This window comes from Opisthocomus hoazin, chromosome 2 (assembly GCF_030867145.1).
Source record: "Opisthocomus hoazin isolate bOpiHoa1 chromosome 2, bOpiHoa1.hap1, whole genome shotgun sequence".
NCBI lineage: Eukaryota > Metazoa > Chordata > Aves > Opisthocomiformes > Opisthocomidae > Opisthocomus > Opisthocomus hoazin.
This window is the reverse complement of record NC_134415.1, coordinates 94,017,523-94,044,462: the sequence shown is the minus strand read 5'-3', so window position 1 is coordinate 94,044,462 and position 26,940 is coordinate 94,017,523. Positions and strand designations below refer to the sequence as shown.

The 26,940-nt window shown below is 43.0% G+C and overlaps 1 protein-coding gene across 3 annotated transcripts; it reads right to left on the bottom strand.

Annotated features, from left to right (window-relative positions):
- On the bottom strand, positions 1–26,003 carry LCA5 (lebercilin LCA5). Of its 3 annotated transcripts, none has more exons than XM_075414466.1 (9): positions 25,917–26,003; positions 17,060–17,155; positions 13,085–13,468; positions 10,140–10,669; positions 8,530–8,667; positions 7,175–7,271; positions 5,873–6,018; positions 3,835–3,973; positions 1–2,014 (listed from the first exon to the last, which is right to left on the bottom strand). In XM_075414466.1, exons 3-9 carry the CDS (start codon positions 13,281–13,283, stop codon positions 1,209–1,211), a joined length of 2,055 nt encoding a protein of 684 aa, XP_075270581.1. In that variant the 5' UTR covers positions 13,284–13,468; positions 17,060–17,155; positions 25,917–26,003; the 3' UTR covers positions 1–1,208. The 3 variants fall into 3 exon arrangements, with proteins under 3 accessions (XP_075270581.1, XP_075270583.1, XP_075270582.1); XM_075414468.1 differs by lacking the exon at positions 25,917–26,003 and adding an exon at positions 25,534–25,903; XM_075414467.1 differs by lacking the exon at positions 25,917–26,003 and having other exon boundaries at positions 17,060–20,111.
- Positions 26,004–26,940: the final 937 nt, after the last annotated feature.

The following is a 26,940-nucleotide window of genomic DNA, read 5'->3' as shown; positions in this document are numbered from 1 at the left end:
TTAGTGATGATTGGAATTATACATAGAAAATTCAGAAATTACAAAACATGGCATTATATAATAAATATGAACATATGAGAAGAGTCAGACAAATTTGGTAGTAAGGTCTACAGAAAACCTATGCAGAAGAGAGATCAGCTGTTCCTGAGTGAGTTGTGTTTCTATCGATGTTCTTCTGAGATAACAAGATTGCAGTGTAGAATATTCTCTTTCTACCCGAGCCTGTGCGCTAGCTACATCACTTCTATCCATTTCATGACACTGATGTTACACACGTCTTCTCCTGACACAGTTACGAGGCTCTCGGAATGCCGAAGAAAACATCTGAGGCCTAAAAGTAGTGCTCCAAATGAAAAGCTTTGTACTGTGAGGATCCTACAGCTAAAAACTACCCCAACACTTCCTATGCTGGCTTGCCAGAGATGCTCACCTAGTAGCTGCTCTGAATGCCAGGGCTGCCACACAGAAGCTTGCCACCTTCTCAGCCAACTCATTCTGCAATAAACAATAACGCTCCCATGCGAGAAATATAATTTTACCTAACATACCATTACACATCAGTAAGTCTCAAAAATTTAGAAAGTGATGGCAAGAGAGAGAGCGAGCAGCCAAAGGGAAAGAGCAAGACATAGAGAGAAGGACTAGGGGGGAAGACAGAGAGCGCACAAGAGAGCAAGAGAGGGAGTGCGAAGGGTGTGTGAGAGGGAGTGTGAGCAAAGGGCGCAAGGGAGCGTGAGCTTCTGCAAGTGCTTCCATCCCTACAGCATCCCTGTTGGCTCTGCGCTACCGAGCCTCTCGCACCCCGACCCACAGCTGCAGAAGTCAGATGGTGCCGCGTGGCAACAGCGACAGCCAGTCCAGAGCCCAAGTTGGGGCAAAAGCATCTCCTCTGGCCAACTGAAGCTACCAGCCAGCGCCGATCTCATCCACCCAAGTCCCCCAGGAAACCTTGCTGGTCCTTCTGCCAAAAGACTCACTGTCAGATCTCCAAGGTCTGTATTTGTCTACTACATTTCAGAAGAAATTTGCTGCATATAGGTTAGGCTGTTCTATCAAAGTGCATCTTTCCTCTATACATACATCCATTCATGTAAATTATTCCTTCATAAGGCTTTACAATATACCTGAAATGTTTCAAATCTGTATCTAATAAATATTACATGAAAATATTTTTTAAGTATCTACACATGAAACATGTAAAAATATGATCAGTGTAAGATTACTTCTTCGATTTCATCTTCTAAGGAACCCAGGGTCTTAACTCCTGGCTTGTTTGTAGTGTGTTGCAAATGGTGTCTGGCTGGGTTTCTTCCTTTGTTGAAAAGCTCATTGTCTTCTTTTACTTTGACTTTACTGTTCTTATCAACAAGAAGAGTATTACTAGAGTCCCAGTCTATGTCAAAAGGTGCTGTATTATTATTTTTAGAAAGGAGGATGGTACTGGCACTGCTTCCAAAGAGCTGTTCCATTAAATTGGACTTCTTTTCTTTCTTACTATTGAAATCTGCATTTTCCTTAACATTTTCTTCTAAGTTGTCACTTTTTTGAGTAAGCCAACTCGGTCTCCCTGACCCTTTCCCAAAGGAGGGCACATAACTACCAAATGTTAACTCGCTACTCAAATCTGTGGTCCTTGGATTTCGTTGCTTCTGCCCTGATGCTTTTGTGGCATCATCCTGGCTGCCACCTGCAGGAAACCCATTAGTAACCTTCCCGGGAATCTCAAAGAACCGATTAGGTTTCTCCTTTTTCTCCAGGGACTCAGATTTTCTTGCTGTATTTGTGGGTGGTGCTTGGGAAGCGGGTTTCGTGTTTGTTGCATTTTGAGTTTCTCTATCAATTTCTTGCATTTTAGCAAGCAGGAGCTCTCTTTTTTGCCGGTCTTCCAGCAATTCAGTGCTTTCTCTCTCTACTTCAGCTTTGTGGATTTCCGTCTCCATCTTTGTTTTCTCTTCTTTATTCGATAAAAAGCTGCTTTCTTTTTTCATTTTGCCATATTCTTCCCTTTCCCACTCTGCAGGAAATGTTTAAACATTATTTAAAACGTTTTAGTTTTAAAATGCCTTTAAAAGAATATTTTGAAAATAATGCAAGCAAAAGCCAGTGAGTTTTTAATATGCTCTTCTATGCATAATGTGGTTTTCCTACCACAAAAATAAACTCTTCAAAAATTACAACTAAATTCACACTAGGTTCTCTGCTAAGATATAAGTTTTTCTGTCATCTTCCAAAGGGATTAGGACATTATCCATGTTTTAGAATTTTCAGAGGCATTTAATTTCTGCCAATTGCCTTCCCATTTCCTGGGTTTGAATGAAAATGAATACAACATCACTGATTTTAACAGTTCTGACTTGCACAGTACTTTATTTTTCTTTGTCGGCATCACTGACTTCAGGATGGTTGTGGGATATGTGTTTTTGGTTTACCTTCCCCCCCCCCCCCCCCATAAAGGGAACTACTCCTGTGAAGCTATCAGGCCACAAAGTCACAGGAGTTATTACCAGTTTCAAGCTGTGAATGACTTAACATATACTGCATCTGCTGCATACAGAAAACACCTTTACTCAAGTGTTCTGTGCATCATGACACGAACTCAGTGACAGTTTGCACAGCTATAAAGGGACACCACAGGTGTAAAACACCAATAAACTTCTACACAGGACCTGCAAATACTTCTGTGCACAAGAAAAAGGAAGCATCCCAAATTATTTCTCTCTTCAAACTATTTTTCTATCAAGACAACAGACATGCGTTTGCCCAAAAGCTGAATATACTACTTGGGCCCTTCAACATACTGGCATTCCCCTTTGAATGGTTTATTCAAATTTCTTCGTGGTGCTTTCAAGAAGTTCCATGTCATATATTGTAAATCAGATCAAGCTTACAGAAGTAACTGCAACAGTTCAGTTAATATATTTGACATATTTTTTTTCAGTAGCATATCACTACACCACATTAAGTAAGGAGCTACCTTCCTGAATCTAAGGTGGGGAAAATATCAGCTTATACTATAAGGTGGGAAAGGAGGTCAGAATCATCTTAAGAGACACAACAGAGCACTTTCTTGGCTTGTGTAAACTGTGCACTGATGTCAGTGGAGGTAGGAGATTTTACACAGAAATTACCTCTGATAGCAGCTACAGCTTTTTAAAATTCTTCCTTGTCATTTAGAATGAGTGCTTCTCTTCATTAACTATAATCACTGAAAGAGTATTTTAACACGACAGGATGCAGTACATCTAAAATACTTTAGAATATTAAGAGACTTGTGAATACAAGTCATTAAGATGCTGAGAAAACCAAACGAATAAAAAAGCAGTATTAAAATATAATGATAGAAACTGACATTTCTCAGACAGCCACATCAAATGATTCAGATAACCACAAATGAAAAGAGAAACTACAATTTCAAACGATACAAGTGGAGTACGTATGTACTGAAAAAAGTGCCTGTATTAAGGAAAGCAGATCTGTTCTACAATAGTAAAAATCTACTGCCTACCTCAATAACATCTAGCAAGTCAGATATAAGATCAGCATTCACCTGCTGTGTCATCCTTGTTTTGTAAAACAAAAATCTCTCAGGCTTCGCTATTTTTTAGTGGACAGCATTTTTTACTGCTGCATACTTAATCACAGCTGAGTACAGGATACAGATTACTCTATATCCTGTATTTCTTTCTGATTCTCTTTGCATAATATAACTGAAAATAATTTTCCACTGTAGTGATCTCTGCAAAATCATTTTGCTCTTCTCACAGGAGACTAGCAGCCTTATTTGATTAGTATTCTACAGTGTATTTTCCAGCCTGCAGCTGCCTGTTTCCTTACCATCATGTAGTTTTTGAATCCTCTCCTCTAAAGTCTGTATTTCCCGAAAACGTTTCAGTTTGTCCTCCATTTCCCCATCTTGGTCCTGTCTTAGGAGGTCTGATTGCTCTTTCCGTTCTTTGTCTTGAGTTTCTTTTTCCTGAAATAAATTAATACAAAACTGAAACTGATGGGGAAAAATAATCAATAAAACAAACAGACAAAATTATATTAACTTCTATGTCATTCTGAAATCACATTCTCACTGTTAAAGATAAAAATCAGCAAGTCATCTAAACCAACCCAGGTTTGACAACCCAGGGTTTTGGCCTTAAAATGTTCTTAGCTCTAACATAGTTTTACGCACCTGAAACAAAGAATAGACAATAAACTCTATTCTGTATTATATATTTCGGGAAAGTTGCAGCTCCAGTGTCATAAAGCAAAATTATCACTGTGTTAGGGTAGTTCTCTGCAGAAGTCAAAGCCGTCTTTTTCAAGGACTTCAGTAGAAGGCCAGACCCCACCACCTTATTCTTTTAACAAGCAAGCAATTAGTTACCCTCTATTTCCACTATCTGATCTTTTTACTCAAGTGAGTGGGTTGTAGATTCAGACAGTTTCACGGTGGTACTTAAAGTTATGGAGTATCAAGTAACTAACAGTGAAAGGTTTAATCTTGGACAAAAAAAAAATCAGCTAGCAAGCCTATGTACACATTTAAAAGGAAAGAACCTGCAGAAAAGATATTAATATCAGCAGTAAAAATCACTAACACAGAAAAGTAGTGGCAATGAAGTGAAGAGAAAGCCAGCGTAATCCAACATTTGGATCTTAACTTTGTAGCTAGTGCTTATTTTAGAGTAAAATAAGCTTCTAGATTAAAATACACTTCTAAGAGAAATAAGAAAAATGGTTACTACTTAATGAACAAAGAAAACATAACTATTAGCCAAAACAACTTCAAGTGTTTTTCCCTTCATGTACAAGATTATCGATTATCATTATTATATTTAAAAAAAAATAAATCAAAACTTCATCAAGAGATGGTGGCCAAGTATTTAAAATGCTGGACTTGGAAAACGGATGAAAGCACAGGCTACCCAAACCTAATTTATGTTACATAAAGCACTAGCCACATACAAACTAGAGAGATTTGTAAGATGACACAGTTGGATTCCATGAGCTGTACTTGTACCAGTGTGGTTCTGTAACTCATACACCAAAGTATATGCTGGAAGAATGCATACATTAAACTACATCCATACTTACAGAAAGGATTTTGGAGGAGAGAACATATTAATGGAACAGCCATGAAAACGCTTCAGTCCTATCGGGAAGCCAGTCAAGACCATCATCAGAGCATTATTTCTGACAAATAGTCCTAGCCTTCTGTAACCAGAATTTGTACAATTTGTACCAGAATCTGTGCCATTCTGATTTGTAATACTTTACAAATCTCTGATTATAACCGGAGGTCACAGAAGTATTAGCAATACTTCTAATGGTACTATTTTATAATAAAAAGGGAAATGGAGCAACAACAACAAAAAAATCCAACCATATTCACAAAGCTGGAAAAATGACAGAAGAAATACCAGCACTATGACAATAAGAGGAAGTGTTAGATTTATGCATTGTGAAATAAATCTGGAAAGTAAAAGACACCATAATTAAGACCAAAGCAAAAAGAGAGACAAGGCAACCAGCACTGTTACAACAGATCGCTCAAATAAGCATTAGAAATAAAGAAAGGGGGAAAAAAACAAAATGAAATCTTAAAAACTTCAAAGAAATGGCAGCGGCAGAAAAAGAAACAAATTGAGCTAATGGTTATCAGTAAGACAGAATACGAAGAACTAAGTGTCACAAAAATGGACTACAATATTTCTGGAAGTGCAGAGTTTCTCTTAAAGATCACAATGTTTTCTAAATTACATTTTCTGTATATTAATATTTGTATATTTATACATATTTTCTGAAATATAAGCTCTGCATTAAACATTCAGTCTGACAGGTGAGTTATCTGGAGCAGGTCTCAAAGTTTTATGGAACTCACCATTTTAGGAAGAATCCCTTCTTTCTTGTTTACTCTGTCACCACTGACAAGTTCTGGTTCTGGAACAAATTCTACTGGTGAGAAGTATCCACTAGTCTGTATGCCTTTTGTGAGCTGTACTCCTTTTTTAATATTTTGGTTGTTGACTGTAGAAAACACAAACTAATTAAATCATGTTTTCACTTGAGAATATCCCACTATACACCTATCTCTCATTTTCAATAATTTGCAGCAAACATAAAAGACAGTATCGGAGCCAATGGAAGTGGAAAGCATTGGCAAGTTTCACATAGTTGTTTTCAGCACGTGTAAAAGCTAATTAAAAAAATTTGCACGCGAAACTTCTACTCAAAAAAAAAAAAAAAGTCCACCTTAAAGCTACTTATAAAAGCATTACAGTATACTGAATATTTATTAAAAAACCCCCACAAAATATCTCACTCATCTTACTGCCTGTCACAGAAGCTACATGTAGAGAAGCAAACTCAAAATTAAAATTCACTTATTTGCATCTTTGAAACACATGCACTTATCTCCACGGAATGACATTTTTAAAAATCTGAACCTAAAATGGAATAATGGTAGAGTATCTATAATAAAATGAGCAGCAGACAAACTGTTTGAAACACTGGCATTAAACATTTAAAACAGTCCCATAAATTCCTGCTTCTTCTGACAAGTAGATTCTACTGATCCAGTGAAAATAGGCTAAGCACACACACATATATACACACATATTTACGTGGGCAGCATAAGGCTTGAGGCTGCCTTGTCACACCAGAAGAAATCACCGCACTGATACTTTTAGAAGATTATGTTCTGGGACATATGTACTCTTTGAGGGAGAAAAAAAAAAAAAAAAAAAAGAGTGCATCTCATCAGACAGTAAATTTGAATTAGTAAAAAATAAATTTAAAAAATCCCCCAAATATCCATAGCAGTGAAGTTACATATTTTTAAAGCCTCTGTAATTTATTGTCATATACACATTATCTATGATCTGTTAGAGGATTTACTCAACAACCTTCCCCTCCTCCTTCACCCAGGAACATCTGGTATGAAGGAGTTAAGAACATTGATGAAGCTCTGGGTTTTGGTTCTGCTGCAGTTACGGAAGAGTCAAACAAACAATGTGCCCTTCTTTGTAACCAGGGCTGTGCTGAGAACAGTGCAAAAAAGTCAACGTTCTTCAACAAGCAGTAGCAGGGTCAAACACTGAATGGCATGAATGATATAAGGCAGCAAAGTAATTTAAAAGTGTCACTCTTAATTTTTCTGCCTTTATTGCTTTATATAAGTAACCTTTTTTTCTTTGTGTAATATCCGTGTCTCTTCTTGGTGATAGCTTCAACATACGATTAGCGTATATGTTTTTTGCTTCGAGTTCTCTTTCTTTTTCCTGTAAGTGAAGAAGGCAGGTATAATGGAATAAGTTACTAATGTTTAATTTACTAATTATTTGCAAAGCTGTAAATTAAATTAAAAATACACGTTGTAAACAGAAACAAAACAATCAATAGTTATGTCCAATGTTTTAAGGAGAATAATCACATTCCTAACTTTTCCTATGCTGTAAGAAAGCAGACAGAACTCCCCCCCCCCAAAACTCATTAGAAAATATTCTGAAAAAAAAGCATCTCTGCAGTGAAAATAAAACTAAATGCGCATGTTTCCATAAACGTGAATAAGACGTACAACGTATGTAAAGATTGCACAACTGAATTTTCAGTATTGTAAAGAGTTACACATTTCAATGCTAGCGATGTTACTTGTCACAGGCCGTGACAGTACCACCAAGCAGGGGCCCACTGCATCATAAAGACATATTCTCCTTTCATGACATTTATTGAATAAAATACATTGAACACTGAGTTATCAGAAATCATCTGATAATGAAAATACTTTCAAAATATCAAACTCTCCACTAGCAAATCGGGCTTAAAACACTTACTCTAAGCAAATAAGGTTTTGAGTTACTAACGCTAGCTAACTTGACAGCTAGTAAGGTGGTAAACCCACGCATCTCCATTATGTGAGTATGTTTGGGTCTTGGGGTTTCAAGGAAATTCTCCTAGAAACTAAGTACTTTAGCTCAAGTCCTTTTTTTTTTTTTCTTTTTTCCTAAAGATAAACCAACTACGTAGAACATAACAACATTTTCAGTCCATAAATTTAGAATTTGGGCCACAACGGGGTGGGGGGACACAAATAAACCTTTGCACACCTTTAGCAACACATGTGGATATCACCAATACATGCAATTAATCTTTACACAAACCTACTGTAATGCAAGTACACTAGTAACATAAAGTACTGTATATACCTGCAGATATAATTTAAAAAATCAAGCCTTCAAAAACCTTATTTTCCAGTAGATCTTGTGGTTTAATTGCAATGCTTGGCTGTGTACTTGATCTTGCTTTTCTTAACTAGTGCTAACAATAATGATTAACGTAGAGACATTCCTGTTATAAACATGGAAGGGTCAGAGCACAAAACATTTCAATTTAAAGCAGGAAAAGAACTTGCATGTGGTATATAATTAAGTAGACATCCGAGAGTGCAGTCACCGGTAAACTATTCAAACCTGATTAGAGATACTTCCAAAGATAAAACGTCAGAACACGGGTAGCAACTTGTATTGCTTCACATCCTACCTTCAATTTCTGATTTAGTTGATGAAGCTCTTCTTGGAGAACTCTGTTTTCTTCTTGAGCCTCATATACCTTTTTTTTCTTTGAATGTAGCTCTCGTTGAAAACTGCTACCACTTAGTTCAAGATTTTTTTCCAGATCCTTCAATTCAAACAAAACTGTATTTTTTAGTAACTGAAGTACTTTTTTATAGTCAAAATACTTAACTAAAATTACAGTAAACCAGCATCTTGGATTCAGATTTCGGCACCACCATTGCTGTGACACTGAATACATTTAAACCCTTAATCCTAACTTTGAAGGGGCACACAAAGCACCTGCAGATGCTGCAGCTCAGCCTTCAGGAGTACTGAGAGGTGACTTGAGGACACAATAGGAGCACGCACTACTTTCTGCAAGGCTCTTGGCACAGTTCTGGTGTGATCTCTTAAGACAAATCTCACACTGATGGTTAAGAAACCAAATACCTCCCTGAAAGTGCAGTACTAGGAGGAAGAAGACAAGAAACGATTTTCAACCTTTCTACTAGAAATAAATTAGTGCTTGTGATTTCATTTACATACCCTCACCTTGCAATAGCCGTTTTAAGTGAACCTGTCATGACAAGAGAAAGAAAAAAAAGTAGAAGAAAATCCCTGATCATAAAACTACAGATGCCAGATGGCGACACTACAGGGTAAGGGGATTTGGGTAACTCAGCAGTTTGTATCTTGGTATTTTGGGATTTATTTTATGAAAGCTTAGTTTCCCACTTAATCCTCCGTATTTCCAGACCTATCACCTCTGTAATCTAATTTAGATTTAAATACTAATATAGACACCAAACTTTAACACCATTTTAATGATCAACATAATTTCAGCAAAAAATATTCAGCTAAAAAACCCAGAATATATATTAATATTATATACATAATATATATTAGACTACATTGCATACAACTGCCAACAGCTTAATAGTGTTAACACAATTATTTTTAAATGAGTTTGTAGACATGTTTAAAAAATGTAAACCTTTTTGCTGAACAAAATTAAAACATACTGCACAAAATTCTTAAAATAGATACCTGTAAAATGTTCTAAAGCTCACTTTGGTATTAAAAAAATTGCTATAATTTTGTTCAGCTCGTCTCTCAAACGTGCAGAATAGTGGACAATCAAACACTGCATGAATACAATTCACAAAATTGAAAAAGAATTACTCTATACATGTTTTTTTTAGAATTTTAGTATACAGTTCCCTAAATACCCACGAATTTTTTAACAAATGCTTCATCTCCAAGAGAATAAATTAGACTGCATAAAGTTGTATCACAGCTGCATGCATTTCTGAAATGTTATTATTAGTTATAACAACACTTCGAAGCACAAGTCCACAGTATATGTTCTGACAAAATATACTTAATTTGTAAACAGAAATTTGAACTATGAAACTATATAATCACCTTGGGAATAATTTACTTGATGCTAGTTATGTGTAAAAAAAAAAAAAAAAAGAAAAAAAAAAAGAATTATTTTCTCTTTGCTCCACAACCATGAAAAAATAAAATTAATGAAGCTCATTATGGTAAGAAATACCTGTATTAGAATGTTTTATGAAAAGAAAGCCATCTCACCTTAATTCTTTTTTCACTGTCCTCTAGCCTGCTCTCTGTATAGGCGAGTTTCTTTGCCAGGTCATCTCTTTCGGCAAGGTGCTTATCTGCAGACAGCTTTTTCAGTTTCTGCAAGACAGTTTTTGTTCTGTACAGTTCGTCTTCTGAATCCTTCAGCCGTCTCTCAGTTGCACGTTCTCTCTCTTGAGATTTTCGTAGGCGCTCCCTTAATATTCTAATCTCATTGCTGTGCCGAGCAAGGAGCTGAGAGATTTCGTTTTCCGTATCTTCAAACTTATTCAAGGCTTTCTCCTGCCTGTGCTGAAGCCTCTTCAGCGCCCTGTTTTCCTTCTGCAGCTCATTGAGTTTGATGTGGAGTTCAGTCAGTTCATTTCGGAGCTCATTGATTTTCAGCAGCCTAGCAGAAAGAACTCTTTTTGTAACAAGATCTGTATCTTTTGCAGGAGAATTCCTAGTGAGGCTCTGAGAATGGAAACCCCACTGTGTCTCTCTTTTGCTTGGTGCATATTTGGAACCCAATTTCTTTGTGGCTAAGAGAGGAAAAATGAAAAGCATGTTTACTGCAAGACAATGCAATTTGTCTGTTCAGACACCCTTCTTGGAATAAAGCTCTGCCTAAAACAATTTTACAATACTTAGCAGAGAGTGCAGCTTTCAAACCAAACAATAAAAGGCATATATATGATAGACTTCTACTTCTTTTGATAGATAAAAAAATGGAGATTTTTGTTTGTGATGTACTGTAAGAGGCAGTATTTGCAGCCATCAATATAGGACCATTGTAAAGTAATAATCTGCAAATCATATCAGAAACAACAGTCATATTTTGCTAATATTTGATGCTGTTTATTAAAGTTATAGAAATACTGTACACCTATGCATACAATATTATCAATGCTTTTTAAATGGCAACAATTAGCCAAGCGTTAGCTAGCTACGTATTATGCAAGACGTAATTCTCAGACAAATGCAGTAGTATTTTCAAATCCAGCTGCCACACTTACAGACATAACAGCAGATTTCAAAGCCTCAATGCAAAAAGCCTTTGAAGCAAAATTATAAATCCCATGAAAATTCAGTTCTCGCCTGAATAATTTATTCTTGTATCACAAGTTATTTGCTACACAGTATCCTTATTGGATTAATAGTATGCATCACTCGCATTCCTATTTGATATTATTATTTTATTATCATCCCCACAGATAAAAGCTAAACATTTTGTTTCTATCTTATTTGCCTCTCAAGCCACACTCAAAGAATGAAGCATATAATCCATCAAAAATACCTTTTAAAACAACTGAATATATAGAGAGTGCATAATTCATTAAGGTATATCAGTGTTCAGAAGAATCAGACTGAGAGCAGCTTCTAATTCGGGCTTGAAAGCTGGGATACAGCAGTAGTGCTGTTACCTATACATCGACAGTGACTGTGTGTGACAGCAAATTCTTCGTACCCTTTGGCACTCACCATGTTTCTATTCTACAGAGAATATTTTACAGCAAAAATAGCAGCTTTAAGATTTTTTTGTATCATTTCCTCTAAACATTCTGCACAAATGTTCATTCATTTTCTGCTTGATGCTCATTTTTTCCACAGATTGGGCAAAAATAAGAAGGGTTTTTTTTCCTTTACCAAGAACACATCTGTCACATTCAGGTGTGAAAAGATGATCTAATATATGCACTGCAGGAATGATGCCACTCCTATTGCCAGCTAAGGGAATTCCCACGAACCCTAGACTTCCAGTCCCCTCAAGAATTTCTCTCTCTTTAGGTCAGAACAGAAAATTCCAATGCCAAGTTCGCACAATATCGCTAAATTAGGGAATAGTGCCTTTCAAGAACAACCTGACATTTGCAATACTTTCACATAACAATTATGTTCAATTCTGGCTATGCAATCAAAGACCTAGTCATTCATTTGTCCTCTCCAAATTAAATAACACAGGGAAACTGCAGTTTTTGTTTCCTAGAAAGCTAACCCATGGCTGCTACGGAGCAGATGCCACTTCTGAACACAGAGAAGCTCGACAAAACACTAGCCGCACCAGGACACCAACTCTGCCAAGGGTCTGAAGAGAGACACTCCCTGGGCAACTTCAGTATTCCCAGTTAGATCTTCTGGCACAATCTAGATCGTTGTTATTGACCAAATGTTTCACGCGGTATCAAGCACTTACGAATGAAGTAAGAGCGCTTGCTTGAGAAAGGCAGGACATGCTCTGACTTCACCAGCAAATGCGTGCAACTATTCAGAACACGCTGTCAAAGTGTGGCAGAGAGGCTTCACGTCCCCACTTCAGCCCAGGACCTGTATAACCATTCTTCCCCTTTTTGTAGGGGTGTTCACTTCCCCACAGTCTCAACCAAGAAAGCAGTTTATGCAGGTGAGGTGTGTGTGAGGGAGCTCAAAGTGGAGCTATTGCATCTCAAATTGGAGATACCTGACCCTCAAGGAAGGACCAGGAAAAAACTTTCACCAAACACATTTTCTCTCTCTAGCCGCATTAGTGGTCTTTCATTTGTCTATTTTTTTAAAGTACCCAGTACTGCCGTGTAAAGCTCAGTCAGCTAGACTTCCACAACAGAGCTATCTTCAGGGGAATTTTGTCCGAGAAATTTCAACAATTGTCTCTTTCACTGACTGCACAGTAAGGACTTGCCTTGCATCCTTGGCCTCAAAAGGCTAGCATAAGAGCTACGTTCACTCGTTAAGAAAAATATGAGTAATTCTGAAAACCACCAAAAATCCTGCTTATGCATGAACAGGTTAATTTCAGTTTTCAATGGAGCAGTTATAGTCTACCTGCCATCTGTAGCACAATTCACATGAACCTTATTTGTAGACTCTCATAATGGTGGTTTCCCACTTTTATTTCAGCTTTCAAGGATAATTAACTCTTTAGAGCAGCCACAAAGCTGCAATCTCTGCTATCTACCTACCTTGGTAGCGCACAAGGCTGTTTGAAGTTTGTGTTTTGTGATCTCTTTTTTCTTGGCTTGTAGATGGATAACTTAGTGTTGGCGACTGGCCAGATGAATGAGATGCATTATCGTCATCTGAATAATAGGAGTCACTATTTTTATCCACATCTGATTTCCTGTCGTGTTCAGAGTCTGGGTTCCTTACTCTTTCTCCCATTTTTCAGATTTAACCACTTTCCAGATTTTTCTCAAAGACTGTTCATTTTGACACAAAGGACCTTTCAGTTGTCACAATGGCAGCAGCTGGATTATTTCCTTGGATTTATCATCCTCATCTCCAAAGCACAAGAGTTTTGCAGTTCAGTTCAGCAAGCAGTAGTTATCATTCAGATTGCATTTTTTCTGTAACAATTTAGAGGGAGGGGAAAAAAAGTGAGAATTGTTTTGCTGCTTAGTTAAGAAAGAAAGGTAAAAAACCCTGCAGAATTATTCAGGATTCCTATAACCTTATGCCACGTGCTGTGCTACATTAGCCTTCATATTTATATTAAATGTGACAAACATCACTCTAGGAATGCTACTAGCATTACACTGAGTAGTTTGAGGCACTTCATCCCCAAAATAGAAATCAGAAAATTAACACTGCTAAATCTAGAATAAGAAATTACTCCCAGGTTACAGAGGGAGGAAAAGCAGCATTTGGAAAACACAACAGAAGACAAGCGAAAGCTTGACACTATTCATGAAAATAACTTAAAACATAGTTTAAAACTTTTTAACCAAATAAATTAACAACTTATTCATGTGACTAGAATGAAGACATTTGTAGAATTTGACCAAATTTTCCATATCTCAATTTCTGACACTCCAGTAACGTTAAATACTGGGCTTGAAAATCAGCTGTCCCATTTGTCTGGAGGACATTCTGTCCCTAACTGCTAATGAGACTGCACCTATTTATTCACAGTCTGTGCCCCAGAAAGTACTCTCGTATCCTACAACATCTACTATTTCCTGTCTTCAAGAATTGGCTAGAGCACACACGTTTGTGTCGTGCTTTATAGCAAAATGCAAATACAGCCTTTTTTGGATTTTTATATCAGATAAGACAGACCACACCGCTGCCATATGGTAAACATTTTATCTGCAGCAGGTATCAAACGAGACGGGCTGCTCCCGCTGCCTGTCTTCTGATACAAACTGAAAATCCCCTAACCTCAAGGTAGAATCACCTTATTTTGCATTTTTGGAGACACTTCCTGAGAATGGAGAAAATACATCCAAAATTTTCCTCCCCTCCTCAGTTAAAAGAATTTTCTCACCAGTTTAGGAAGTATTTTACTGACTATGCTCAGGCTACGATGTCTTTTGTCTCTCGCACCCCTCTGAAGAGCTCTCAAGTTTATTTCACCATCTATCTCGCTTCAATCCAACTTCAGGACATCAGTCCTCTAACGGGTAAATAAACAGGACTTGCACCAGAGCCCATCAGTTCTGCCTGTTGAATGACATAAGCTCCCAGCCCATTTGTAAATGGTAAAGCAAACTACACGCAAAAAATTGAGCGGCTTTCAATCAAAACTCTTCCACACTGCAGTCCATACAACATACCTGTAAGTGAGCTGTAAATTTTTCACTATATTAAATAAATTAGCATACTTCTTGGCCTTCTATTCCACTGTCTATACATGCAGAATTGCATAGCCAAGGAGAACAGAAGTGTCAGCTGCCAAGACAGGTTTCATTACAAATTCAGGCTTTCTGGCGCAGCTCACTGTTAGCACCACTCTGTCTCCAGTGACTGGAATCAACCTGCCCTCATCATCCATACAGAAGGAAAGACAGAAATAAGTATCCCAACAGATGTTTGAACTGGGGAAGCTGCTGGGAAATTCATACTGAATTATCTGGAAGAGAGTATTTTTCTTGACTTAGGGAGTAACTTTCCAAAGTAATGTTTCTGAAGCATCTAAATATTTTCAAAGTAAATTACGTGCCTAAAACTTACGTCAGAGAGGATTCTGATGAAATCTAAAATTGCACTGCAAAGCCCAGAAAGAAGACAAGCTATGCTTGAGACCACTGGTCCTAGAGATTGCTAAACATGCTGGAAAGTATCAGTTATTGTGAACATTCAGATGATCAGTAACGACTGTTCTTTTTTCTGAAATAATGCAGTTAATAAAAATATTTCAAAAGTACATACCTAACCATAATTGTATTATCTTGTTTGACTTTAAGTGTAATGAAGACCCTCAGATATGTTCATGAGTGCAAAACTAAGATCATGTAAAAATATTAGAACACATCAGGGTGCATCCCTACTCCCAAACAGCTCCCCTCCTAAGTCCTGGCCTCACAAACACCTGCGCAGAACGTGTGCGATTTTGCTCCTTGAAGAGCAAACCAAGCCCAGACCGAAACAGGCAGAATCTTGGCACCAACATGTTCTCTAGAGGGTGTACAGGCAAGACTGCATCAGTTCTGTCTCCACAGGACAGAATCTCAGGGCATGAAAAAAAAAAGTAAAATATAAACTAATATATTTATATTAGAATACTAATACAAAATATAAAAACAGTATTCTGGAAGGCTGTAACACAGACCTCATATTATTACAGTCATCCTGACTGAAAAAAACATTACAAACAGTAGCAGCACTTGTAACGCACACAAAGTGGAGTGTTGTAATTGAACCCAAAGGCTTCATTTCCGGCTAACGATAAGGGCCACAAAACTTGTCAGAGTTTGTCTGAACTCATCTTGGGTGCCTGGAGCTTTGCTATAGCTTATTTAGCTGCAACAAAATTAGTTAACAACCAGGGAACTTATCTAATTCATTTTAGCTTTTTGCTTAGCTTTGTACACTTGTCTGGCACCTACTGTTACATTTATGTTTATAAATAACAGACAGCAATAACAAGTAGTTATTATGTTTGGAGCAAGCTATCTACAGCCCTTGCAAAAATGGATCATAGAGTACAGGCATGGGGGGACTGCAGGGGCCTGAAAGCACAAACACAGGACAATACTGGGGCCCGAGGCTGTAACAGCTCACCTATGCTTAATTACTGGTCACCAATGGGATGCAGTCATGGGAGCTGGGTTAAACCAGTTTTATAGGCAACATACAGAACAAAGAACAAGTAATCAACATATGTAAATCACACCATGTAGTAAATTCAGATGTAACGTGGAATCATGAATCAATGTATAGAATAGAGTGTGTTAACAAACATATAAAAATGAGCCCAAATGGACCCAAGGTGAGGACGAAGAAACCATCGCCATCCTCCTCCTGACAAGGAAGGATTCGGGATGCTGATTTGCTGTAAAGACTTTCCCCTTCCAGTTGTAGCCAGTCAAGTCCCAGAGGCAGAGCGGGTGGGTGAAGATAACACCAGAGAACGGGTTTGGTACCAGACTCTGTGCCTGTATGACTGTAACCGTATATAACTTGAACTGTGTTAGTATCTGGACTAATACTAAGTCTTTGATTAGACTGTTAAGATTTTAACTAGACTAACAGTCAGTCGTTGGCTCTGAATCTGTGTTTCCTGTTTTGCTCATAACAACATGCTGAATGAAACAAACTGGTGGGAATTCAAGCAACCTAGTCTGTTACTCGGATGCAAGTCTGTCCCAGGGCCACGGGGGCACATGTGGCACCCAGAGGAGTCCTGGACTCCCGAAGTGGGCACATCAGCGTTAGAGGCACCACAACATCTAGAGCTGTTAACCTAGCCCTGCGTGGTGCCAGAGGTTACTCTATGGTGCAAATACCTTCAACAGTGTAGATATCGCCAAGATACACCCAAATTTTGTCTGCCTTCAGGACACCGAAGGACAGAAAGACATCGTCATGCGCACATTTTTTCTTGAGAAGAAAACAAAGATGAATGAAAACAAATGGGACTGCATTTCAGGAAAAGAGAAATGCCTACAGTTCAATCATCAAGATGTCTAATTACATATATAAACAAGAACACTCACTTCCACTTACTGACGTAAAGCAGATCAGTTATTTCATAGTCCCACAAGTGTTCACTGAAGAGGCAGAAATCCTTTTGAAGAATGCTTTTCTTAACTCTGTATTTAAAACAGACAAATTGTAAAGACTGGAAGATTAGAATTATCCATCACTTCTGTACTGAATATTTCCCACTTTTGAGAATATTTTGCTAAGTATCATTATGAGATACAGCAACATAAATGAAAGGTAATTTTTGATGCATTCTGGAAGTACTTTGAGAATCAATGGACTGAAAACAAATTGAAAAAGGTGAACCAATAAAAGATCCCTTGAGGAACTGCCAAAACCATTTTCTGAATCTTCAAATGGTTTTCAGTTTTATACATTGGTAATATTATCGTATTTTCCATACAAAACAAATCTGTCAAGTCTTGCCAAATTCAGTTTTCCATCGGTTTATAATGTAATTTAATTAACATAAAGCATGCACTGTTTATCTTGAGAATGAATGAATCACTATGATATTTCAGTTTTATTTCAGTTAGCCTAAGGACTGTCTAATTAAGAAACACTTTGGTTCATTGATTTTTCAATTGTTACCAGCTAGTTTGAGTTGATTATAAAAAAAGTTCAACCCAAGATATCCGTTTTCCCCTGGTACATTTAGTAAGTTTGTGAGGAACGAAACACTGTGGGTTAGCAATGGGTCTACTAAGCTCCTCCACCAGCACCACAACCCCAACCCTGTACCTCCAAAAAAACTCCACGCATGCTTTCAGAAGCCTAATGCATCAAATCAGATCTGTATAGAATGGCTGAAGTAAATCTGGGACTTTGTACAAACTTTAGAAACGGTTTTGTTTCCAGAATTTCATACTCCTTCACTTCAGCAACTTCTACTATTGCTATTATTTACATATTTTGTATTGAAAACATGGTTATTATTACAAAAACCAGTCGAGCTCCAGGTCACTGCAAGGGATGTGACAGACAAAATAGAGAACACAAAACAACTGCAATGGTGATAGAATACTGTTTCGGTTTCGGCTGCCGCCGGCAACAAAAGCGCCATGCGGCCACCCCTCCCCCCGCTGGCGTGCGGAGGAGAATGGAAAGAAAGAGGCAGAAACCGGTGGGTCGGGATAAGGGCAGTTTAACAGAACAGCAAACAGAGGGAAAACAGGAACAACAACGGTACAAATAAGGAGAAAACACAACCACGAACCGTACAACAGCCGCTCTCCCGAAACAGGACCGACGCTGTGCCCGCCCAAGCCGTGAGTGCCTTCCCGCCGCGACGCCCCCCACACCGGAACCCAGCGTGATGTCACATGGTATGGAATCCCGGGCTCTGTGTGGCCAGGTGGGGTCAGCCCCCACCCCCCGGCTGTGCCCCTTCCTGGATTCCGGTGAAAATTAACCCTGTTCTGGCCAAACCCAGGACATTATCCACCCCTTATTCCATACCATCTACATCATGCCCAGGTCCCCCATTGTCCGGTTGATCACCACCACTTCTCCTGTCTCCAGATATCATTCCCTTAGTCTATGGATCATCACTCTAAAGTGTCCGTTGAGTTCATTTAATCCATGACTTCGAGCTCCATCTGTCATAATGGTCTTCTGTGGCAGGAGAGGTGATGTGTGGTGATGGGCGGTCACTTGCTGCATCCGGAGCTCACGCCTGATGTATCTGGTGCGGCCCGTGCCCACAGTCTGCAGGAGATGTTGATCTTGATGAAGTTGCTGGATGCCAGTTGTTGAAAACCAGGTCCAGTTCCATCATCGCTGTGCTCTGCTAGGTTTTCATCGAAAAGTCCATCCTTCTTTAATCTGGAGAATTCTTACTATGCTACTACTGGTACAAAATATAACAATTATAACAGTGATAACAGACAGTGACAGGGTTATTTAACAATTAACTTTATACAATTTATTTATGGACTATTCTCGCCCAAAATTAAATCCCCATGAGGTACACATCGGACCTCCCCATCCTTCCGCATTACCCACCAGGTACACCCAGGTCCTTGAGCAAAAGCAATCCCGCGGACGGGCTTGCCTTTGCCCGAGGCAGGACTAACCCAAACTGTCTTCCCTAACATGTTCCGCATGTGCACTACAGGGACTTTATCTCCTTCTACTGGGCGCTGAGGTTTTGACTGGGCAGGACCAGCCCGGTTGGTGGACCCTTTGGTGTTAACCAACCAGGTGGCCTTTGCTAAATGGGTATCCCAATTTTTGAAAGTCCCACCCCCCATTGCCCTCAAAGTGGTTTTTAGCAGCCCATTGTAACGTTCGATCTTTCCAGAGGCTGGTGCATGGTAGGGGATGTGATACACCCACTCAATACCGTGTTCTTTGGCCCAGGTGTCTATGAGGCTGTTGCGAAAGTGAGTCCCGTTGTCCGACTCGATTCTTTCGGGAGTGCCATGTCGCCACAGGACTTGTTTTTCCAGGCCCAGGATGGTATTCCAGGCGGTGGCATGGGGCACAGGGTAGGTTTCCAGCCATCCGGTGGTGGCCTCCACCATTGTGAGCACATAGCGCTTGCCTTGGCGGGTTTGTGGCAGTGTGATGTAGTCAATCTGCCAAGCCTCCCCGTATTTATATTTTAGCCATCGTCCTCCATACCACTGAGGCTTTACCCACTTGGCTTGCTTGATTGCAGCGCATGTCTCACATTCATGGATAACCTGTGCGATAGTGTCCATGGTCAAGTCCACCCCTCGGTCACGAGCCCATCTGTATGTCGCGTCTCTTCCTTGGTGGCCCGAGGTGTCATGGGCCCACCGAGCTATAAACAGTTCACCCTTATGTTGCCAGTCCAGATCCACCTGAGCCACTTCAATCTTAGCAGCCTGATCTACCTGGTGGTTGTTTTGATGTTCTTCAGTGGCCCGACTCTTAGGGACGTGGGCGTCCACGTGACGGACTTTTACAGCCAACTGCTCTAGCTGGGCAGCAATATCTTGCCACATGGGGCAGCCCAGATAGGTTTACCTCTGCGCTGCCAGTTGTTCTTCTTCCATTGCTGCAGCCACCCCCACAAGGCATTGGCCACCATCCAAGAGTCGGTGTAAAGATAGAGCACTGGCCACTTCTCTCGACTGGCAATGTCTAAAGCCAGCTGGATGGCTTTCACCTCTGCAAACTGGCTCGACTCACCTTCTCCCTCGGCAGTTTCTGCGACTTGTCGTGTAGGGCTCCATACAGCAGCCTTCCACCTCCACTGCTTCCCCACAATGCGACAGGACCCATCTGTGAACAGTGCATACTGTTTCTTATCTTCTGGCAGCTGGTTATACAGTGGGGCCTCTTCAGCACGTGTCACCTCCTCCTCTGGCGATGCTCCAAAATCTTTGCCTTCTGGCCAGTCCATGATTACCTCCAGAATTCCTGGGCGACTGGGGTTTCCCATTCGGGCACGCTAGGTGATCAGAGCGACCCACTTACTCCACGTAGCATCGGTGGCATGATGCGTAGAGGGGACCCTCTCTTTGAACATCCAGCCCAGGACCGGCAATCGTGGTGCTAGGAGGAGCTGTGCTTCAGTGCCCACCACTTCTGAAGCAGCTCGAACGCCTTCATATGCTGCCAGAATCTCTTTTTCAATGGGAGTATAGTGGGCCTCGGATCCTTTGTATCCCCGGCTCCAGAACCCCAGGGGTCGACCTTGAGTCTCCCCTGGTGCTTTCTGCCAGAGACTCCAGGTTGGGCCATTCTCCCCGGCTGCGGTGTAGAGCACGTTTTTAACATCTTGCCCTGACCAGACTGGACCAAGGGCTACGGCATGAACTATCTCCCGTTTAATCTGTTCAAATGCCTGTCATTGCTCAGGGCCCCATTCAAAATCATTCTTCTTCCGGGTCACGTGGTACAGAGGACTTACAATCTGGCTGTAATTTGGGATGTGCATCCTCCAAAAACCCACAACACCCAGGAAGGCCTGTGCTTCCTTTTTGCTGGTTGGTGGAGACATAGCTGCTATTTTGTTGATGACATCCATTGGGATTTGACGGCGCCCATCCTGCCATTTTATTCCCAAAAACTGGATCTCTTGAGCAGGTCCCTTGACTTTACTTCGCTTAATGGCGAAACCGGCTTTCAGAAGGATCTGAATTATTTTCTCCCCTTTCTCAAAAACCTCCTCTGCTGTGTCGCCCCATATAATGATGTCGTCGATGTACTGCAGATGTTCTGGGGCTTCACCCTTTTCCAGTGCAGTCTGGATTAGTCCATGGCAAATGGTGGGACTGTGTTTCCACCCCTGGGGCAGTCGATTCCAGGTGTACTGGATGCCCCTCCAGGTGAAAGCAAACTGTGGCCTGCACTCTGCTGCCAAAGGGATGGAGAAGAATGCATTAGCGATGTCAATTGTAGCGTACCACTTGGCTGCCTTTGACTCCAGCTGATATTGAAGTTCTAGCATGTCTGGCACGGCAGCACTCAGCGGTGGTGTGACTTCATTCAGGCCACGGTAGTCTATTGTCAGTCTCCACTCTCCAGCAGATTTTCTCACTGGCCATATGGGACTATTAAAGGGTGAGCGAGTTTTGCTGATCACTCCTTGACTCTCCAGTTGACGGATCAGCTGATGAATGGGGAGAAGGGAGTCTCGGTTGGTACGATACTGTCGCCGGTGCACTGTTGTGGTCGCGATGGGCACCTGTTTTTCTTCAACCCTCAGCAACCCCACAACGGAAGGATCCTCCGAGAGACCAGGCAAAATGGACAGCTGTTTAATTTCTTCCGTCTCCACAGCAGCTATGCCAAAAGCCCACCGATACCCCTTTGGGTCCTTGAAATAGCCTCTCCTAAGATAGTCTATCCCAAGGATGCACAGAGCCTCGGGGCCAGTTACAATGGGGTGCTTCTGCCAGTCCTGCCCAGTGAGGCTCACTTCAGCCTCCAGTACACTCAGCTCTTGGGACCCCCCTGTCACTCCAGAAATGCAAATGGACTCTGACCCTTTGAACTCTGATGGCATTAAAGTACACTGTGCACCAGTGTCCACTAGAGCTTTATACTCTTCTGGATCTGACGTGCCAGGCCACCGAATCCACACCGTCCAATAAACACGGTTGTCCCTTTCCTCCACCTGGCTGGAGGCAGGGCCCCTCTAATCCTCGTCAGAGAATTTGCTGCTCACCTGCTGTAAAAATGACTTGGAGGTCCCCTCCAGAGGATCGGAATCAAGGTCAAACTGTCTACCTGGTCTGGAGAGCTGGCTGCTGGAAACTGGAGCGGCATTTTTCCTAACAGAATCCCCTTTGGTGATTGTTTTACCTTGCAACTCACGTACTCGTGCCTCTAGACTTGAGGTGGGTTTTCCATCCCACTTCCTCATGTCCTCTCCGTGGTCACGTAGGTAGAACCACAGGGTGCCCCGTGGTGTATAGCCTCTGTATTCCCTCTCCTGAGCAGAGAAACGCCTGCCCCTAATAGCTGAGACACTGGCCCGTACAGGTGGGGAGTAGGACATATTCCTGTCTAGTCGCTTGACCAGTTTCTCCACAGCTGAGACAAGGGAGGAAGAGAGACTTTCCTCGTATTGGCGGAGTCTGACAGCCACCTCATCCACTGTTGGTGCGTCTTTACCTTTCCAGTTTACAACTGCCAGTGAGTTGGCATGCGAGGAGGGTGCGCTCCGCACAAACTTCCTCCACATGGATTGTGAGCACTGGAGTTCATCTGGGTCTGTGGGTACCTGCTCATCGTCTGTGTCACAGTAAACCAGCTCCCGCACAGCTAATTCTCTCAAGTACTGAATACCCCTTTCCATATTGGTCCACTTGCCAGGATAGCATACAAAATCGTCACTGAAGGGGTACCTCTCCCTCACGCCTGACAGAAGTCTCCTCCAGAGGCTGAGGATTTGTTCCTTTTTCCCAATGGCCTTGTCAATGCCCCCATCCCTGGCCAGGGATCCCAGCTGCTTGGCTTCCTTGCCCTCTAATTCCAAGCTGCTGGCCCCATTATCCCAGCACCGCAGCAGCCAGGTGGCAATGTGCTCGCCAGGGTGGCGGCTGAAATCTTTCCGCATGTCCCGCAGCTCGCCCAGGGACAGGGACCGGGTGATGATCTCTGTCTCTATCTCCCGTGATGACCCTGGCTCATCATCATCCCTCCCGGAGCGATCTGCTCTCTTTGCATCTTTCTTTAGTTTTACGGGGGCGACTGCTACCTGCACAGGTTGGTCATTGGGCTCAGTCACTGTGCCTGTGGCTGGAGCTGGGGCTGGAGCAGCTGCTGTGCCCGCTGGGGAAACTGAGGCAGACCCTGCAGCTGTGGCTGCAGCAGCCGTGGTGCTGGTCGGGGGGGCTGGGACTGCCTGCTGGGCTGGAGGGGCTGCAGGGCCGGCTGGGGAGGCAGCGCCAGCTGCAGTGCCTGCCGCTTCATTTCCCCCCCTTTCCCCCTTAAGGCACTGAACAGTGTTGAACAGGGCTCGGTAGGCGTGGGCCAGACCCCAGCACGTTGCGGTGATCTGTGTCTCTCTGGAGTTCCCAGGTTGGCAGCACACTTTTTGCAGATACTTTACTAGTTTGTCCTCAGGGGTGAGTTTAAAAAACACCGGAGGTGCCCACTGCCCTAGGTACTTGCCCATGCTGTCCCACACACCCAGCCACTCACAGCTATCCAGCCCCGGGGCAGGTCTCTGCACGATGTTCTTAACGACTTGCTTAACCCTAAACAAAAACCAAAACCCATTCAGGAGGCAGAACAAAAGGAGAGTGCTGCCCTGAGCATCCCACGGGTACTCGAAATTATCAAAAGCCGTTAGAACTGGCCTGAAGGAGAGAGGGGGAGCGAAAGAGTGGGGGAAGGTATCCCCTTCGGTTTTCCCCACAGACTGGGTTTGATTATTCACAAATTCTAAGACATAGGATCCGAGGTACGGAAATGACCGCAGAGCCGCATACAAATACAAGCCTAATTTCATGCACAGTGATGTTATCATATCATAAGTCGATATCGTAAGGTAGAGCAAAATTATCATCCTGATCTTTTTCCCAGCGATGATGAACAGCACGGCATTGAATACATACTGCAAATAAGGATTCAGAAACCACAGCCATCTGATCAAAGACAGAAACATTTTTACCAGCGACTATTTAACACAGAAAAATGCGTATAACAAAATCTAACAAAATCTAAGAAAGCAGTTTTAACACCCGCTGCTCAGCCCTGCCGTTATCCCTGCCCCAGGTTGGGCGCCAAATAATGTTTCGGTTTCGGCTGCCGCCGGCAACAAAAGCGCCACGCGGTCGCCCCTCCCCCCGCCGGCGAGCGGAGGAGAATGAAAAGAAAGAGGCAGAAACTGGTGGGTCGGGATAAGGGCAGTGTAACAGAACAGCAAACAGAGGGAAAACAGGAACAACAACGATACAAATAAGGAGAAAACACAACCACGAACCGTACAACAGCCGCTCTCCCGAAACAGGACCGACACTGCGCGCCCCCAAGCCGCGAGAGCCTTCCCGCCGCACCGCCCCGCCCCCCCCCCCCCCCCCGGAACCCAGCGTGACGTCACATGGTGTGGAATACCGGGCTCTGTTTGGCCAGGTGGGGTCAGCCCCCACCCCCCGGCTGTGCCCCTTCCTGGATCCTGGTGAAAATTAACCCTGTTCTGGCCAAACCCAGGACAAATACTCTCTCTCACTGCTAAGTAAATCACAGAAACAGAAATTGGACTACTGGATTACAGGTAGTAAGCAATAGAGAGAAAGAAAAATGACTCAGTAACTCTCCTCTCACAGTACACCCAAAGCTTAGTTCTGTAACGCATGGCTCACAAAACTTTTTGAGTCCTTTTCAATCTTAATACCCTTCTAAGACCAAAAGAAGCTGGATGCTTCCACCGGTCACCATACGACACTCCCTGAGCACAAACGCTGACCTCTAACGCAGTTTCTCCACCTATTCCGAGAAAGGGACAGCGCAAGAAAGAGCCAGCTTCAGACAAGCACAAAAACATCAATCCGAATTACTAAAGCGCTGAACTAGGAGCAAAGACCAACTTTAAAAGAAATTAATCTCCCTCCTTTCCCCCACCCATCTTTTTCACATCTAAATATTGTAGTTTTTCTAGAAAACAGAGGCACAAAAGAATTAACTTGTATCACATCAAAACACTGACGATGCTTTAGTGAGGAGCAAACACTTTATCAGGGAAGCTTTCTGCAGCTGCTAACTTCACTGTAAGCATTTCTTCCAGGTTTAGCAGCTTTTTGGGAACAAATGCTTTATGTTTTTAAAAGCCAACGGTAATTTATCCGACACTGTGACAGTAACACTTCGCGCTACTTTCATCGGCGGATCTCAGAAGCAAGAAGTCGCTGCAGGTCCCAGGTCAGGGCTAAGCAAAGGGCAGTCCAAACAAGCAGGGCCAGCCCACCGCCCAGGGAAAGGGATTCTCTTTCTGACCCCTCTGTCCCAGAGGCCCACGCCACCATCCATGTTTCCACCTACGGCTCGGCGGGCGCAGACTCACCCGGCCCAACCCGGCCACGCCTGACAGCAGCTCTCAGCTCCCAAGGCCAAAGCAAAGCAGCTTTCCTCCACTGGGGAGAAGCTCTTGAGGAGCACACGGAATACGACTTTTAATTAACGCTATTTAAAAAAAAACCAAACACGTGACTTCTGAGGAAAAGGGACCGCACAGGCGCAGGCCTCCCGCCCCAGACCCGCCGCTGCCGGGGACGCCGCCTCTCCTCCGCGTCCCGTGGGGCCCGGCCGCCGCCCCCGCTGCCTGCCCCGGCACCGAGCCCCTCAGCCTGGCCCGAGCACTCCCCGCCCCAGAGGCGAAGCCCAGGGCCCGGGCCCGCTCCAACACCCGCAGGCCCCAGGAACACCCCGGCCCGGCCCCGCCGGTACCTGCCCGCCCGCGGGACGCGACGGCCGTTGCCACACTACGCTTAAAGGGGCCGCCGCGGCGGGCGGGGGCTATTGACAGCGGCCGCCCCAGCAATGGGGCGGAGGAGGAGGAGGCGGGCTCTCGTCGTCGGCTATTGGCTACTCGCCCTGCCAGCTAGACGGCCCGCCGTGGGTCCCGGCGGCTGATTGGTACGAGAGGATGGCAGCCGCTCGGGGGCAACCGCTCTCCCCATTGGTGGGAGGCTACATTCCGGCTGCTGATTGGTTGGGGCGCTGCAGGGGAGACTTGAGGGGGGCTGGAGGCCCGGGTGGTGCCTCCGTCCCGGGATGCTCCGGTGGCGGCGGCAGCTCATGGGGGAGGCGGAGGCCGGGTCTTGCGCCGTGTGGCCCCGAGCTCCCGTCCCGCGGGGAGCCTCCGGCGGGGGCGGCCGACCCCAGGCCCCGGCCCCGAGGCCGGCAGGCTCCGAGGCCTCGCCGTGACGCCGCCATCTTGGTTTTGTGGGGACGCGTGTGTGCAATGGGAGGAGGCGTTGAGTGCGAGAGCGGAGAGGCGTCCGGGGGCGGGGGACGAAGGCAGCGGTGAGGCTGTGTGGTCGCACCCCTCTCGTGGTGATGAGCCACCCCCTCACAGCCTCTCCGAGGAGTGGAGTCGAGGGAAGCCTCGGGTGCCTGGGGTGTGGAAGTGGGGCTTTGGGTCAGAGCAACACCTGGGGGTAATGACTGGTCAGAGGTGAGGGCAGGAGGGGAGAAGTACTCTGCTTTAGTGTTTGAGCAGGTTGGGGAGCTAGGTGAATTACCAAATGTGACAGGTTTTGTGCATGTATACGTACATATGTATCCGCACATGTGCTCTGTGTGCATAAAAGCAAAGCTCCCCGAAACCAGAAGAAAAGACAAAAAGGGAATGATAGAAAGTACCCCAGGACAGAAAGCAAAATGAATTATACTGACAAAAGGATAAAATACTGTGTAAAGTTAGCAACTAAGCTTGAATTAAAGGGCAGGCCCAATCTTACATGTTTTA